This window comes from Streptopelia decaocto (genome assembly GCF_964273445.1).
Source record: "Streptopelia decaocto genome assembly, chromosome: 8".
NCBI lineage: Eukaryota > Metazoa > Chordata > Aves > Columbiformes > Columbidae > Streptopelia > Streptopelia decaocto.
The window spans coordinates 15,710,894-15,728,623 of record NC_138662.1 but is presented as its reverse complement, the minus strand read 5'-3'; the positions used below and the strand labels follow the sequence as shown (position 1 = coordinate 15,728,623).

Sequence of the window (17,730 nt, the reverse complement as noted above, 5' to 3'; positions counted from 1 at the left end):
GGACAGCATGGAGAGGAGGGTGGTAGGTACTCACGAATGGTTAAATCCATCACTTGAGAGGCCAAGCAGAAGACAGGATGCTCATACATTTCTCTCTTTTTCCCTATAAAAGAGGATTTGGGCATGCAAGAGGCTTAGGTCAGAGGTAAAGAGGTTACAGGCTATAGGTCAGAGGAAAACTTTATATTAGGTTAAAAGGAAAGTAGCCGTAGAGTATTTTGGGATACACACAGGATAAAAGGAAGAGAAAAAGAAAAAAAAAAAAGAAAAAAAAAAGGATTAAAATTGGAGATCTACTGGATTAACCATTCAGCATGCCCATGAGTCACAAGAGAGGCTGTGACCATGACTCCAGAGGTTTGCTCTGAACTGTTTACAAGAATATAATGATCAAAACATCATGAATAGAGGGAAATAGAATTTTGTTGGTTTAAGGCTCCGAGATACTAAGGATTTCAGCCTTCAGTATCTAAGGCTTTCACAGGTATTTCTTCATAAGCATAGCCTTGAGTAGCACTGCCACTGATGTGGCTTTGCATCTCTGACAATGCTCTCCTAAATACGTGGCTATTCAAACATCAGTTTTCAAAAGCAAGATTTCAAAGCCATGTACGGCGTGCAGGAACTCAACTGAGCGAAGTAAATTGGTTATTTGCTCTTCTAAGGAAGTATTTGAACACATAGTGGACTATGCTCATGAGAGAAAACCTGATGCATGCAGCTGGCGGATGTTGGGTTGTTCAAATTAACAATCCCAGCATGCTTGGAAATTGGTGTTACAACCACTTTTGTAGAGATAGTGTCAAAAAGTGGCTGTGGCCAATCACGGATAAAGGAGAAGAAAAGCAGAAGAGAGCAGGTAGTGTGGAATGAACTATTTCTCTGAAAAGGTAGCTGGAAAAAAAAAAAAGGTTTGTTGCTTCAAAGTATTCCCAGACCTAAAAGTCACAGTGCGAAAAAGAGGGCAGATAATTAACACAACCAAGAAGAATTGAGGCACAAAAGGAAAAGTACACACTAACTGTTCTATTTTGGAAATGAATGCATTTTTACTTACAGATCATAAAGTTTGTTTTTGCATAGATTTATCTGAAAGAAGAGAGCAAATCTTACCAACGAGTTAGTGATATTTACACAGAGAACCTAAGGGAGCCAGCCCTGGGTAGAAGCATCCATCAACAGAAAAGCTGCTTTTGATTCTCAGTCCTTCTCCATTCTCGTCAAGTATATTTAAACATTACATTTTACAGAATACACCAATTAAAATATCCTGTGAAGCCGAGTACTTCGATAAATTGCCTGATAATACAGTGCTTATGAAACCTTCATTCCTTGTCTATTTTTGTCACTCATTACCAAGTCAAGAGTTGATAAACATCCTTTTAGTGCCCAATTCTTAAGTGTTTCTCACTGGATGCATAACAATGAATTCATTACCACTGGTACACAATTTGCATTGTTAGACAGAAAAAAAATGGAAAAAGAGAGGACATGTCAAGTACAGAACCTGGACAATTTGTCATATAATAACCCAATTTTTCATGTAAACAAGACCTAAGAACAAATCAGAGGGAGTTTTGGGGTTTTTTTTTCCTCCTCTCAATATTGTCCTAGAGGCATTAACAATAACCTCAGCCGTGGGAAAGCTACACATCACACATGACAGAAACCCAAAGTCTAGAGCAGAACATACCATCTGGAACATACAGGTTTAAGCAATTGGGAACTTGGATAAAGTTGGGTAGGAGTTTCAAGTTGGGAATAGCAGTCAACAAGGTACCAACATAAACTGATTAACACGTAAAGAACAACTGGATTGTAGAGCTTCAGCTAGCACGTATCCTCTAGCAAGCTTTAAAATGTCTTTTTGATGGCTACATGTGTCTCTGGTCACTGGTTATTATTCTCCCATAACTTCAAAGGTCAATAATATCAGCTATGCCAGATTTAGAGTGACAAGAATGAAATCTGATGCAAGTAGGGGATCACTGATCAATGACTGCTATGCAAACTGCAAAGACAACGAAACACTCCCAGAAAAAAGACATTTTAAATTGGCTACAAATGATTAAGCATAGATTAAACAGTTTTTCAGCTTCTGATTTTTTCATTTGTTTCCTGAACTCCACTGTCACAAGCAATTAGCTGCACTATACCTTCAGCTGCAAAGATGACATCCCAAGTATTTCTCAATTTGTTTTTTAAAGGCACGACATGAGTCTGAATACTACACCACTGGCCAAATGCACTAACGATCAAAAAAAAGAAAGCTACAGTTCCTTTTAACTGTTTCCTCTCTCTTTTCCAGAAAAATAAACGTTTTGCATAGCTTCTATTCTTAACTGCTTCCGAAGCCAACACCACAAAAATGACTCAGAATCATATCAGTGTTATTGACAGACGAATAAATAGCAAATGAGCTTCTTTTAAATAGCTCCCAGACACAGTTGCCACCTAGAAATATAACAAAATTGTAATTTCACAAAGAAAGAGCCTTACCTTCAATTTTGGCATACTCTGACAGTCGGGTATAATTGACTAGAGCTGCTTGCTCCAAGCATTTACGGATGACTGTTTTTACCTCCTCTTGAGGGACTGGAGTAACTATGTCTTTCATCAGAACCTTGACACAAGAAAATCTGATTTGTTGTGGCATCGGGCACACAGAACTGCTTTTCTCCAAGCCCGGCACACACATGCATTCCTACATTAGCACTGTGTGGCTCTTGGAGTATGTGTACAAGACGCAGGATCCACTACAAGGTCACCTTGGCCAGCTTGAGACGTGGGACCTACCCCTGCTGTATTATTTCCCTTCTGTATCTATACCCTAAGGCATGCCCTGAAATCTGTGCTTCTGACTTTTTAGGGCATGACATCAAGATCTATCATCACTTCCCCAGTGCCAGGCAATGTTATGTCCTTCTTGGGCTCTGCTGATTGACTTGAGTTTAGGTCTGGGCTTGGCCACACTGCAAGTCAGCAGAGGTGAGAAGGATGTCAGAGCAGCAGGAAGGCTGAATTAGGGATGGGGAGGATGATGGTGAGCAGATTTCATATACCCAGGGGGAATGAGGGTGCCTTGAGATGGGAATTTCACCTGAGAGCAGCCAGGCATTGCTCACAGGGTCTGCGGTGTGGAGCTTTGCCAGCAAGATCCTTCACCACAGACACAGGCTGTGCTGCTTCACTGGCCGGGCTGCCCACCCGCCTCCCAGCTGAGGCAGCAGAGACAACGACCCCACCTCACACCCCACATTTCAATATTAACTATGATTAATTAGACGTCCTGTGCAAAAACAACAGTCCCTCAAGCTCTTCCGGTTGGAAAGATACATGAATACAAGTAATTTTAACTACTCTCTGTTATTCTTAGGCTTACCCTTTCCAGCAGCGATAAAGTAGCTTTTAGTGCACCTTCTGGACGGCCAAATGGAAAGCAGTACCTAGAAAAACCACATCACGTTAACATCAGACCAGGTTCATGTGAACAAGTCTTTCCAGCACTATAAAGATGCTTTCCTGAGTATGCCCAAGCAATTATTTAGTTCCTCTGCCCAGAATGAGCAGTTTTTCTACAGGGTAACTTTCTGAAAGGGTTTGATAGTGTGGACAGTAAGGCAGCAAAACAGAACACAGGGTAGTAATAAGCTGATAGTTTTAGCAGTTTATTAAATTCGCGTGTCACCGGGAAAGTTTTTAGATCTCCCAGGAAAGAGTTAATTATCATCTTCTAGTAAAAATAGAAAAAAAAGTGCCCCTCTGGAAGGGACATTTACTTCCAGCAGGAGACTTGGCGATGCTGACACGGGGACTCTGTGTGCGAATGCACATCACCCGTCTGCCTGCAAACGTGCACGACCTGCCCAGAGCCTGGCTGGTGTGCAGCGGGGACAATTAATCCCTTTTTGTGGGGGCACCATCCATCCTTTCTATACTGTGACATCCCTGCAGAAAGCCCTGGCTGTCTGTATACTAGGGAGAAGGGAAAATAAATGGGTAATAGCTGAGCTGAGGGGAACAGAGAAATAAGAAGACAATGGATATTTTTTGTTTTTGTTATACAGACTGTTTTGAAAAGATGGACTCAATTCGGAATCACTATCCCTTTGAAACCGAGTCCATCTTTTTGAAACACCCCGTATTTTAGAAAAAATCCACACCATGCCTATGGGAGCAAGACTGAAACACCCTTTAAAGGTTATATATTTAAAATCACTCTCCAGTTGCAAAAACGCTGCAGCGCAAGCTTCAGTGCCCTGTGTAGGTCTGTGTCACTTATGCAAAATTCCCGTGTGCATTTAAAACCTGCCTTTTGGCTTTGCTGCTTATAGGAGGGAGCCGGGAGGAAATCAGTGCTCTCACATTCAGCCTGGGCTCTCTGCCTTTACCTAAAATGCGTGATCTGATTCTCCAGAAGCAAACGAAGCCGCTCCTTGATCTCTTCGAAACGCTCTTTCTCATCAACAGTCACAGTTCCGATCCCGTCAGGCCTGGAGGAGAAATGTCACGAATAACTCGGACTCCACCTCACCACCCTGGTAACTCAACCCCAGAGCACACAGCACACTGCCCTCTGCAAAGGGACGTCACCAACAGTGAGACCCGGGACAGAGGATGTGGCACCCTGAGCCACGGCTGGTCACTGCCGAGGCATTAAAAATAAACACATAAATAAATATCCTCTCTCAGAGTGATAATCTAGATGTGGAAACCTCCCTCCCCGCCTTATTTTTTCTGTGACAGGGAAGTCAGAAAAAGCAGAATCCCCTTTTAAATACAGGTATATGACAGGGAGCGTGATGCCAGCTCTCACTGCAGGATTGGGCCCATGGCTCACAAAACAGGGACCAGATTTCTGCAGAAAAATCAGCTACCAATTCAACACAATTCACACTATAAAAGAATATGAACAACAGGTGTATATATGAACAGAACACAGAATTCTGCACTCTTTCATAACCACGGAATCACCGCATTATAGTGATTTCTTGAAGTAAACCATCTTCAACACATTCTGCTGAAATGTGCCTAGAGAACAACATGCATTTTGTATTTGAAAATGCAATGCCTCTTCGATCATTTAATTTCAATTTATAAAAATTAACACATTTTTCACAGATTTTCTCCGACTATTTACGACACTCTTGTATTTCAGGAGTGCGCAGGAGTGCATTGTGAGACCCCGGGTCCCACTGCCTTGGGGTGCTCCTCATCTTTCACAGAGCACAGTGTGCAGGTGAACCCTGCGGATGCTCTCCCGGGGCTGGTGGTCCCTCTGCTCTTCTACCCCAGACCCCTGCTGATGCCAACCCATCTGAGAGCTGAAAGCAGCAATCCCCTCCTTCTCCCCCGCACCCACACAGCAAAAATATGCTGTGCAGCAGAATCCCTGTCGAGAGCGACTCTAATCCATCCACCAAAGGCATCGGCTGGGCGGACAACCCGTGGCACTGCTCCCCACCACCGGCGAGCAAAGTCAATGGATTTGCATACTCCTGGGCAACTCTGCTGGCACAGGCGCTCTTTAGGTAATGTAAGATGCCTTAAAATTGAACAAATGTTCTTACTTAAAGGCCTCCTCCAGTGTTCAGCTTAAGCTGCATAAATCCAGAGTACTAGACTGGTTTTGCTATACAAAAGACTTGGCAAAGGATTACAAAGCTCCTAATGAACCTCCTGTCAGGGGTTAATTGGTTTGCTTTATTTTCTTCTTAAAGAATCAAAGGCCCTAAACTTAAAAAAAACCACCCAACCCTATAAAAAATTAAAAGCTATAAAATCTGTACAATCGCTTCTACTTGACCCTGCATTTAGTAAGCTCTTAATATCATAAACATGGACTCTGATATTCAAATACAGGTGAATATACATTAAAACATTTCGGAAGAGGAACTAGCGAACCTTACATGATATTTACTGCAAAATTTTAAAAGCTAAATATACATCAAATAAAACTTGCAACATGGACACAGAAGAGGACTCGAATACTGGGCACGTATTTAAATTTAAACAGCATTTAATCAGAAATCTTTGCTTGATTATTTGCCAAATTCAGTTGTTTATTAAGGAAAAAAAAAAGGAAAAAAGATTTAGGCTGAAACTTGGATAAAATGTCTCAGCTGGGGAACACATTTCATAAACAGTTTTGGAAGTATGGAACTGGTCTCATTAGTACCTAATTAGGACTGGTTATTTTGAAGAAATGAGCAAGCCACAAAAAAACTAAATTAGATATCAAGCAAAAATTAATGTCTGAACATGCTTAATATATTTTTATTCCAAAGTTCCATAAAATATTTAATATTCAGACAGAGATGTTCGTGCCTTTTGTGATGCTGTGCACCTCACAGCGCCTGCTTTGCTCTCAATAAATGCCGTACATTAAGGGGCAGGCTTGAAGCCCTCATTTGACTTTTAGCATACGGTCCCCCCCCTGTACCCAAAACAGCTCACAGAGTGTCAGTAGGTTAATTGTATCAGCCCTGACAAACAAGGTAGGAAAAGCCGCCTGCCCTGGCAGTGATTTGCTGATGGACTGGAAATGGTCTGAAAGTTATGTTACCCTTTGCTGGGTCAGTAACCTCAACTGGCGAGATTTAATGGCAGGATCTGACAGCTGAGGTTGGGTCACGAACCATCGTTTTTCACTGTATTCAAAGGGCTTCAGTTTTGCCAGAACCGGTTATCTAGCGCTCACTGTGTAACGACTCGTGTTGGACACCCAAAATGGGCTGATGTGACAACATCAGTCGCATCCCAGCTGGGCAGTGGTGGCTCTCGAAGCATCGCTGTGGAAACGCTGACCCACATGAAGACGAAGGGTGGGCTCTGGAGAGCAAACCTCTGGCCAACACAGTTCTCGCACAAGTCCCAGTGCCCCAAGGGACACCAACCCAACCACTGAGGCACACGTAGACCATGTAGGCTTAACCTATGGTCACTCCCTGGTCTTTACCTTTCTCAGGGTCTTTGTGAGCCAGCAGGACATCTAACCTGGTGACTCTGGTCACCGCTCCCTCCAAACTGGGAGGTGCAAACACACGCTGCTCTCACAAAACCTTCTGCAAACTTGAGAGAATCTACAGGTCAGCTGTAGCCATTTTTGGAGCAGCGCAGATGTCTGGAAGGGCCTGCCAACCGAGAGCCATCACCACGGCAAGGACTCCCTTTCTCACCCAGCTGTGGACTATATTGCATCTGACATGATGAGCATCTCTTGAATCTACCTTTCAAATTTTCGGCAAACCATTTTCTCACTGTCCTTCACAAAGTTGACATTTTCGGCAGCATGATAGGAAAGATGTCATGTCGGCTGCTTTTCAAGTTGTTGTCACAGTGGTTAGCACCAGTTCTGTCATCTTTGCTTTCCTCACAATCCCCCATCTTGAGCCATGTCACAAATAATAATACTTCCAATGTTTTTGTCAAATTTCAACTACTATAACCCAGCTGCACATCTTCAGATTTACTAGTTATGTTAATCTTTGTTGCTCATCTTCCCAGAAGCTGAAGCATTAGGAACTCATTAATTAGTGACAAATGCAGGATATACATAGAACTGGAAAAACACTACCCAAAGCCTTGCACTTAATTTATTAGCTTGATAATTTTGAAAACTAATTAAATATTCAAGTCAAATATACTTTGAAAATGTAATTTTTTTGAGGGAACATATTTATTTTCCCTTGTGCAAGAACACAAAGGGTATATAGCTTAGCATCGCTATAATTTAAGATTCACTTCTGTGCTCTAGACAATTCCAGTACATGGCTGATAGGGCTGAAAAAAAAGATCCCCAGGAGAAGCTCAAGTTGTGCCAGCTTGTTCTGGTGCTTATCGGGAATTTTCTTTGCGGCAAAGGTCCTCAGCTCAACTCTGATATTTGCTATTTGATCTCATGGACAGAAACACCAACTCCTCCAGCGAGCAGCATTCCTGCAGCAAGGCTCACTAAAATGCAGCTGGAGGAATCAGATGTTCTCACATGCAATCCACAACCACATCGATATTAAACACACCCAGGGATGGGGAATGAGAAGAGAGCAGAGGGGTGAAAAAAGTTCTGTGTGTATGTGGTATGTACAGATGCACGAGGGACAAAATGGGTTCGGGTCTATGAATTTGGGTCAACAAACAACATAAATGTCTCCATCTGTGTGGAGACATAATTTCATCCAATACTCTACAGCTCCTGCTCACGGACACTGAGGTGTATGGCAGAAGTTGTGGGCAGAGCGGGAAGCAGAAGGGCAAAAAAGGCAAGAAAAATAAATAAGGAAAATTTTAATTATAAGTAAACAAGTTTCAGATCACTCCTTCTGCTGCAGATTCATTATGTTGGCTCTAAACTAGTAAATTCCCATTGTAAATATTTCATATGAAAAGTTTTAAATGCCACTTTCCTAATCCCCCCTTGTTTTTAAGTTTTAAGCCGTGAAAACAATAACATCAACAAAGCAGGTGGTGAAATTAAAAAAAAGGGTTGCAATTTGAACAGCAAAACTGATAGTCCTTGTTTAGCTTAGATGGTTTGTGCAAATTTCGAGTTTAATTATAAATTATAATTAGGACCTGTGATCCTAAGGCCACTGCTTTATTCTACAAGCCCCGCCTCCCCCCATGCCCTTTTCTAATTATACCCGGTGCCCCCAGGGCTAGTTATGCTGCTAAAACAAATATATCAAAATGATTTTTATCAAAGACTAATATATGAAGCAATAGCATGCATTTGTATGCAATCATAAACATACAGTATAGCTCCAGTGGGTTAATCTCTTTGACATAAGCCTGTATGAAATACCATGATGGCTTATAAATGAAAAGACATATCGTCTTTTACACCTTTTATGTTTAACTTGTCTACACTTTTTTTTTTTTTACTGAGGAAAATATTGTTTACACGTAGCAAACAGATCTTTGCATGCACTGTGAGCCCTGGCATACAGAGCCAAGGAGAAAAAAACAATGTCAAAAACGGATGCAAATAATTTGATTTTTAAAGTAACAACTCAAAAATAAAACACGTGCTGCCTTCAGCTCCCTTGCTGGTTGCCAGGTGCAGCACATATGAGCTATACAGTAAACATCGATGATTAGTGCCTTGGACGGCATGTGTCAGCAGAGGCTTTCAAAGGATCCCTTGCTGGAAGACTCGCCTGCGCGAGGTCCCACCGGTTGCACAGGGATGGACTCTGGGGATGTGGGCAGGACCACAGCTGCCTCCTACATCTCCCCCAGCAAATCTGACCTGAAAGAGCCCACCTGTTTAAACCCCATGAAAAAACACTTATTCAGAAAAAAAGGATTTTTCCCAAACTCCCTTTTCTTTGGTTAATTCACACCGTGCACGATCTGTGGGTTGAAAGCCCTTTGTTCAGCCCGGCTCTCCTGGGCGCTACCCCAGCCACCCACTGGAGATGCTGCCGAGCGCAGGAGCCATTTCATCCTCCCAACTCCTGCCTTCGTTTCGCTCGGGCTCTCCTCCGCGCTGCAGCACCGAGCCAAGTCACGGCTCATCGCTTCTCATGTGCGATCGACACCCCTGACACACCGCGGCTGGAGCGGATGGTTTCTGAACACTGCCATCCTACACCCATTGTCATCAATCACGTCAGCCGGCCGCACCGAGTCGGGTATCTGCTGGTGGCTGGCAACCCACCTCCCTTCAGCACAGACGCGGGATCCCATCCGACACACGGCCGTCACGCACGCTGTGTCACTGCAGACTCGTCACGGGGCTGGTTGGGACATGGAGCCGGCACCTAATGACAGGTTACGGCATTACACCCTGCCTGGCTTTAACCTGCCTTCCTGCAGCCAGGGTGCTTCATCTCAACGAGATGTGGAAACTAAACACAAAGTACTATGGGGAGCATGTGAAGATACTGTGATAAAGTGTTCATATATTTGCTACTTCTTTTAAGGGACAAAAAATGCCCTTTTTTTTTTTTTAACTAGCTGTATGCAAATCTTGCCTTTATGTGAAACAGCCAGATACGTAATTAGAATACAACGGAAAAAATTACAAATGTGTTGTGCAGACTTTTCAGTTCCCCAAGGTTTATGACAACAACATTATTTCTGCTGGATTACAGTTGTAAAAAACTAATGAAAGCTAAAACTAATGTTAGCTAATGAAAGAGCTACTTCTTGAAAACAAGTTTTTCCAGTTTATAGTGGAAAAGGCAAATCACTGATATACCAAATTAATTAACTGGTAACTGCTTGGACCATGGGTAAATACTCATTGAACAACTCGCAGAGAATGATGTTGTTCAATCATTATTGGGCTGGAGGGGATTCAGTCTGGCATCCTGATCTTGGTAAGCTCTGTGTCTTCTAATACTTATCACGCACACAAACAATATTCTAGTCTTATTTTTTAAAGTTTGGGATTAGCAAGCATAGAAAGAGTCCTTTTTGATGCCAACTTTAACATTAAAAATGAAAGTTTTCATATGGCTAAATGAAAAAAAGGCACATGTGAAACCAAGGTCACACCTGAAAGCCAGTTGTTCGAAAGGGGCAGGAATCACCCCTCAGAGTTTAGGCGCTGTCTTTGGGCCTGGGAAAGCTGAGCTCAACTTTCTGTTCTGCAATGCCTGTCCCATGCACAAACAGGGAAGCAGTGAGGCTCCTCTAACACATCACTTCTCTGCGTTGTCAGTGCTGCCACAGCCTTCCAAGGTGAAGACAGTGACAAACACAGCAACAGAACACAGGGAAGGACTCGAGCGATCGTGTAAGACCTTTTACAGTTTTATCCAAAATCATGATGTCTTCTCAAAACCATTCCTGCTTCTCACCTTTGCTAGTTTTTTTGGAGGACTATTGATAAAGGAAAGTGATGGCCTCAATACTATGGTGGTGGTACCAAAAGCAAATAGACATCAGTAAACACACAGTGTGTGTTGTCAGATGCCTGAATAATGCTATGCATTTCTTAGCTGTCAGGTAGGTAAATACATCAGAAATCACAACAGCTTTCATAAGAGCAGGACTTTACAAAAGGCATCCAGTGATGTTTGGTGGGCAAAAAACCTGTTATCAACTCAGTAGTGACCACAAGAGTGAAAAAGTCTCAAGCTCCTCAGTCTTCACGAACAGCGAGTACCTGGGTAGCAGAAAGTCATGTGGATATTCAGTCTTTTGCTGGTCCCCACCTTTCTGACAGCCTGCATGTTACGTATTCAGGTATCTCTGCAGGAGGTGAAACTTAGGACAAGCAATTTACATTTAACTCAATTTTTACTTGGAAAAGGCTAAAGTTAACAGAAAAATTAAGGGGACTGTCATGCAAATAGCAGTGATTTACAGCCTTGGTTTGGAGAGATTATGTCAGGCTTTCAGGGGGTCTGAATAAGCTACAGGAGCCCAAAGGAGGAAGAGACACTAAACCCTGACATATGAAGCAACAGGGCTCCAGAACATCCCCTCAAATCCTGTTTTGACCATTTCACCTGCTGCGGTCGCAGGTCAGCTCCAAGCTGGAGGTGCATTTCCACCAGCAGACGTCCTGCTCCCGTCCCAGCTCTGGTGGCCATGCCACCGAGGCAGAGACCAGACAGGCGAGGAGTCATCGTCCCCCTGCTCACGCCTGTCATCCTGTCAGCCTTGACCTTCGGGCTGTCCTCAGCATCCGCACCGCAGCCCGCCTGCACTTCCGCGCTGACTGCGAGCGACTGTTGTCTCGCTGCCTGACCTTATGCAAACACGATACAAACAGACAGCCCACCTCAGCTCCATCACTGTCTGCTGCTAATACAGGAGATTGATAGCCACATGAAATTAGCTCCCTGCTCGACCTTCATTACTGGGTGGCATATTCTGACTGACAGCCAACCTCACAGTATCACAGTATCACAGTATGTTTGGGATTGGAAGGGACCTCAAAAGATCATCTAGTCCAATCCCCCTGCTGGAGCAGGAACACCTAGGTGAGGTCGCACAGGAACATGTCCAGGCGGGTTTTGAATGTCTCCAGAGAAGGAGACTCCACAACTTCCCTGGGCAGCCTGTTCCAGTGCTCTGTCACCCTCACTGAGAAGAAGTTTCTTCTCAAATTTAAGTGGAACCTCTTGTGTTCCAGCTTGATCCCATTACCCCTTGTCCTATCATTGTTTGCCACTGAGAAGAGTCTGGCTCCATCCTCATGGCACTCACCCTTTATATATTTATAAACATTAATAAGGTCCCCCCTTAGTCTCCTCTTCTCCAAACTAAAGAGACCCAGCTCCCTCAGCCTTTCTTCATAAGGGAGGTGCTCCACTCCCTTAATCATCTTCGTTGCCCTGCGCTGGACCCTCTCCAGCAGTTCCCTGTCCTTCTTGAACTGAGGGGCCCAGAACTGGACACAATATTCCAGATGTGGTCTCACCAGGGCAGAGTAGAGGGGAAGGAGGACCTCTCTCGATCTACTAACCACCCCCCTTCTAATACACCCCAGGATGCCATTGGCCTTCCTGGCCACAAGGGCACAGTGCTGGCTCATGGTCATCCTGTTGTCCACCAGGACCCCCAGGTCCCTTTCCCCTACACTGCTCTCTAATATGTAATCTCCCAACCTATACTGGAACCTGGGGTTGTTCCTGCCCAGATGCAGGACTCTACACTTGTCCTTGTTAAATTTCATCAGGTTATTCCCTGCCCAGCTCTCCAGCCTGTCCAGGTCCCGCTGGATGGCAGCACAGCCCTCCGGCGTGTCAGCCACTCCTCCTAGCTTGGTGTCATCAGCAAACTTGCTGATAGTACACTCAATTCCCTCGTCCAAGTCATTAATGAATATATTGAATAATATTGGCCCCAGCACTGACCCTTGGGGCACTCCACTAGATACTGGCCTCCAACTAGACTCCGCACCATTGACTACCACTCTCTGGCTTCTCTCCCTAAGCCAGTTTGCAACCCACCTCACTACTCTATTGTCTAGACCACACCTCCTCAACTTAGCTGTGAGGATGCTGTGGGAGACTGTGTCAAAGGCTTTACTGAAGTCAAGGTAGACAACATCCACCGCTCTGCCACCATCCATCCACCTTGTTACATTCTCATAAAAGGCTATGAGGTTGGTCAAGCATGACCTACCCTTGGTAAAGCCATGCTGACTGCCCCTAATAACCCTCTTATCCTTGATATGCCTTGAGATGGCACCAAGGACAAGCTGTTCCATTACTTTCCCAGGGACAGAGGTGAGGCTGACCGGTCTATAATTACCCGGGTCCTCCTTCTTGCCCTTTTTGAAGACTGGAGTGACATTTGCTTTCCTCCAATCCTCGGGCACCTCTCCCGTTTCCCAAGACTTGGCAAAGATGATGGAGAGCGGTCCAGCAATGACTTCAGCCAGCTCCCTCAGCACCCGCGGATGCATCCCATCTGGACCCATGGATTTATGAATGTCCAGACTATTTAATTGCTCCCTAACCCAGTCCTCATCGACTAAAGCAAACTCCTCCATTGACCTGGCTTCATCCGGGGTCTCAGGGGTACAGGGCTCCCCAGGACAGCTCCTGTAGACAGAGACAAAGAAGGCATTCAGTAATTCTGCCTTCTCTGTATCTTCTGCCACCAGGGCACCCACCCCATTCATCAGTGGGCCTACATTGCCTCTGGTATTAGTTTTATCTGCTATGTATTTGAAAAAGTTCTTTTTGCTGTCCTTGACCCCTCTCGCCAGCTGTAATTCTAAGGAGGCCTTGGCTATCCTAGCTGCCTTCCTATATCCTCTAACAGCAGCCTTATATTCCTCCCAAGTGGCCAGCCCCTGCTTCCATGACCTGTAAACTCTCCTCTTCTGCTTGAGCATACCCAACAGCTCCCTATTCAACCTCATTCTGGGGAAAGCTAAACCACCCATTCGGGCTTTTTTCTTTACTGTATAAAAGTGAAGGAACTTCCTTTTATAAAGAGAATTGACACTTTCTCAGATTTGACAGAAAAAGAAGCCTTTGTTAAACAGAAAAATATGTCATAACTTTAATCCTTCCAAGACCACTGTGTATACCAATAACAATTAAATGCAAGGCTCCGAGATGCTCTATCAGACACTGTGACAGGTCCCAGGCCAGGTGTGCTCCTGCCTTGATAAATTTTACACAGAGAGTTTTCAGCTTTGCCATGAGCTATAGGTTTCCCAGGGACAGCACGGCCAGCCCTACAGCAACGAGCAGCGTATGGTTGTGGCAGGTGGGAGAAAGGGACGTAGCTAAAGCGAACCCGGCTTTACACATGTCGCAACTGCCAGTAAGGACTGTACGGGTAAATATTGGCTTTCGGTCGCTCCCTGCCAGCCAGCTTGCAAACGCACGATGCATGTGGCCTTAACAGCTTTCCAAAAAGAAATCGTGACTCTTCTGCTCAGATATTCAGATTTCTGATAGCAGACACCAAAGGTACGGAGTGGTGCTTTCTCTCAGACCCCCTGTGGTCCCTTTTGGTGACCTTCCAGTAGCAGAGGCCAGGAACTGCACTCACAGTCTCTGTACCAGACTCCCCCGGCTCCTGGGTGTTGGGCAGAGCCTCTCCTCGGTGAGAAGGCGCAATGCTTCAGCCTCGCAGCTCCCATAATCCCCAGGCAACGGAGAGACGGCGGTGACCAAGAAGGAATATAAACCTTCAGCCAACCATCAGCTAAAGACCGCTAAGTCACAGCAAAACATCTCGTTCCTTTCTTAAACCACAGGGTGTTTCAAAATGATGGACCCAATTTGAAATTGCTATTTCTCTGCAACCATGAACTCTCAGCTATCATCTCAATATTGCCCATACAGCAGGTGGAAAGAACATAGAGCATTTATAAAAAGGTTACTAAAACTTGATAACTCATTAAACCATTTGTAAATTTTTGTGTAATTGTAACATATTGGGTCTTTCTTTTTGAAACACTCTGTATTTCAAATGAATTACTGGAATAGCCTGGCTGTGGCTAGCGGCCCCTTTGGCAGCACCCAGTAGCCTCCCAGCACGGTGCAGCAGCCAAATACAGCCCTGGGTGGCTGTACAGGCACCTTACTGGGATCTACACACCACACGGGTTTTAAGGCAAGACATTTTCCTGAGCCCACAAATCTCTGGCCTCATGGGGACGGAATGGTGGGGTGTCACCCTGGCCAGTACCGTCAGACACCTCCTGCTGCCAGCCCTGATGAAGAGGAGGCTCTAGCTCTGGTTATGTTGGATCCTGTGAAGAGGTACTTGGGATAGTCATGGTCAGCATCTGATCTCCTCTCTGTTATGGGCTAAGCACGCTCTGAAGCAGGTCCTGTCCCCACAACAGCCTCCTGTCTATGGAAGAGGGGGCACAGGGGCAGCCAGTTTTCCCTGCTCAGTCTCATCCCCTATATGCTGTGTCACCAATCTCCAAAAAACTCATGGCCCTGACCACCTATGGGACGTGGGTGCCCAAACACCATTCAGCTCCCAGGAGAGCGTGTGACCCAAACACCAGTGCTGTGGCAGGTGTCCCCGTGCCGCAGGGACACAGCCTGCCCAGTGTGCTCAGTGACCGAGGAGCCCGGTGCCCTCCACAACACACTCCTGTGCACTGTGTGCTTTTGCTTACCTTTTTGGCTCTGGATTCGGCTGGGATTTGGAATCTTTCCTTTTTTTGGACTCCTTTTTGGAATCCTTTTTAGTCTCCGCTTCGGCGGCAGGGGCATGAGACACTTTGCCCCCCTCGCCGTCTGCACTTGGCTGTGACCCACCAAGTAATTCTGCCATGTGTTGGCTTTGGGGAGTGATTGAAACGCGGGGGGCAAGGCCAGCAGCAAAAGTGAAAGAAACAAGAAGAAAGCATGAAAAAACTCAAAATAAACCAAAAGGAAACTAAACTGAGAGCAAATAACTGAAATCAAATTAACAATTGGCAAAGAAGGAACGAATAAGCAAAAGAAAGTCAGAACTAAAAAAGAAACTAAGGAAGTGAAAACTTGGTTTCCATGACAAGATGTATGAAAGTAACTGCAAAAGCAAGCGGCAGCCTTGCAACATGAAACCTGGGCAATGTGTGTCATAATTCAGGATGGTATTTACCAGAGGGTTTATGAAAACACATAATTATTTCATAACATTCCTTCCTTCAGGAGCATATGCAAGAAAGAGCGATATCTCAAAGTATATAATGCAACTTAACAGAAAAAAGCAGATGCAGCAGATGCTATAGCTGTCAACAAAATAAATAGGAAAGGAAAAAGCACAGTTGCAATTCCTCCCATCAAAGGTTTGCCACCTTTGAGAGAAAGGAATGGGACACTTCTGAAATGGAAATTGCTTTCCAACAGCAGCAAGATAAAATTTTCAGTTATGTCTAAGCAATTTCCAAACTGACGTCACATAAACTTTAAAGGAGACATGGGTGCCTGAGGGCTTAAAGCCTTTCTGAACACTAAAGTTTGATACTGCTGAAAATTTCAGTGCTGCAACTTGTCAGATCCTCTCACGCAGCAACTAAAGCAGCACAGTATATCATTTACTTCTATTTATTCAACCTGTGGCAGTCACATGTACTTCAAGTCTACCTTGTCCAGCACTGCATCTAGCAGGTGCCTGGGCAAGAAAGTTAAACCCCCTCATTTCTGGATGCTCTATGTGCATTTTTATTGCTTACATTAAACAAGCAACGCAACAAACAAACAAACCGACTATGCCACTAGAAGCGCTGCTGCCAAACATCCACTGTGAAAACAAATTGGGGACTGTTGTGCATTATCCAAGGAAACCTATGTTTGATAAAGTCATCCCTTGCTGGCAGGGAGCTGCTAGCCAAGAAGAATTCCTTACCTGTTGCCATGAACATGTGATGCACAAAAGGCAAAGCTGTAGTGAAGTAAGGTGGGGTCAATCATAGCTCCATTTTCTGCGCGTTCTAGCAAATCTCTGAGGTAGCAGAGATGTCTGTGACAGCCTCTCACTCCATTACGTGCACAATACTCATCTAGCACAAAGACCTGGCCAGGACTAAACCAGCCCTGTTTAGAAATAAAGAGACTTCATTTCAAATATAGGTTATTAAATACAAAGTCTATCAGATTTGGAAGTGTAGTGGTCAACTGTTCTAATAAAAGAAATACAAATCTAAGGCTACTTTAAGGAAAAAGGAGAGAGGTCACTCTTACACAGTCTGTATATCATTGTCCAAACACAGCATATACTCAGTGCAACTGTTAACAAAAGCATATTATACTACCCTTAAAGGAAAATGGCATTTAAAATGCTGAAAAGTTAGGCCAGTTCATGTCAGTGCCTAGCAAAGAAAAATAAAAAAAGAAATAAAAAAAAAAAAAGAAAAATAAATACTTGGACCTTTAAGAAATGACAAAGGTTTGGTTATTTAAACAGCATGAAACAGTAATCTCATTTTGGGGCTGGGATTGTATATTCGTCCAGGAGCAAGAAGATTGATTTGTGGGAATACGTGGAAGATTACACTGAATAATGACTTCTCTTGTGTCTGGCAGGTAGGAACATCCTGCAGATGGAGGAAGGCAGCTCTGCAGTATCAGAAAGGGACATTTTCCATCGTCCTTATTGCGTACCACTGACAATGCGCTCTGCCATTGCCCACCTCCTCGGCATCGAAGCAAAGGGAAGCTCTGCTCACGAGCAGGGTTTCTTTACACATCCAGAAACCTCAGACTATTTCTGTCTGTCAGTCCAGAGGGCCTGGTGACACATGGCTTGTGGTGCAACGTCAGGGCTCCTGAGGAAGATGCTCTTCCTGCAAGGGCTCCGGTG

The 17,730-nt window shown here is 44.5% G+C and overlaps 1 protein-coding gene across 2 annotated transcripts in view; it reads right to left on the bottom strand.

Annotated features, from left to right (window-relative positions):
- The window catches only part of CADPS (calcium dependent secretion activator), a gene marked incomplete at its 5' end in the record, with an annotated part of 214,825 nt that overhangs the window by 67,538 nt on the left and 129,557 nt on the right, over positions 1–17,730 (bottom strand). For both annotated transcript variants that reach the window (XM_082059905.1, XM_082059906.1), the window contains 4 exons: positions 2,500–2,623; positions 3,383–3,446; positions 4,392–4,493; positions 16,777–16,964. In XM_082059905.1, the coding sequence (XP_081916031.1) occupies positions 2,500–2,623; positions 3,383–3,446; positions 4,392–4,493; positions 16,777–16,964 (478 nt within the window). The remainder of the gene's footprint in view (positions 1–2,499; positions 2,624–3,382; positions 3,447–4,391; positions 4,494–16,776; positions 16,965–17,730) is intronic.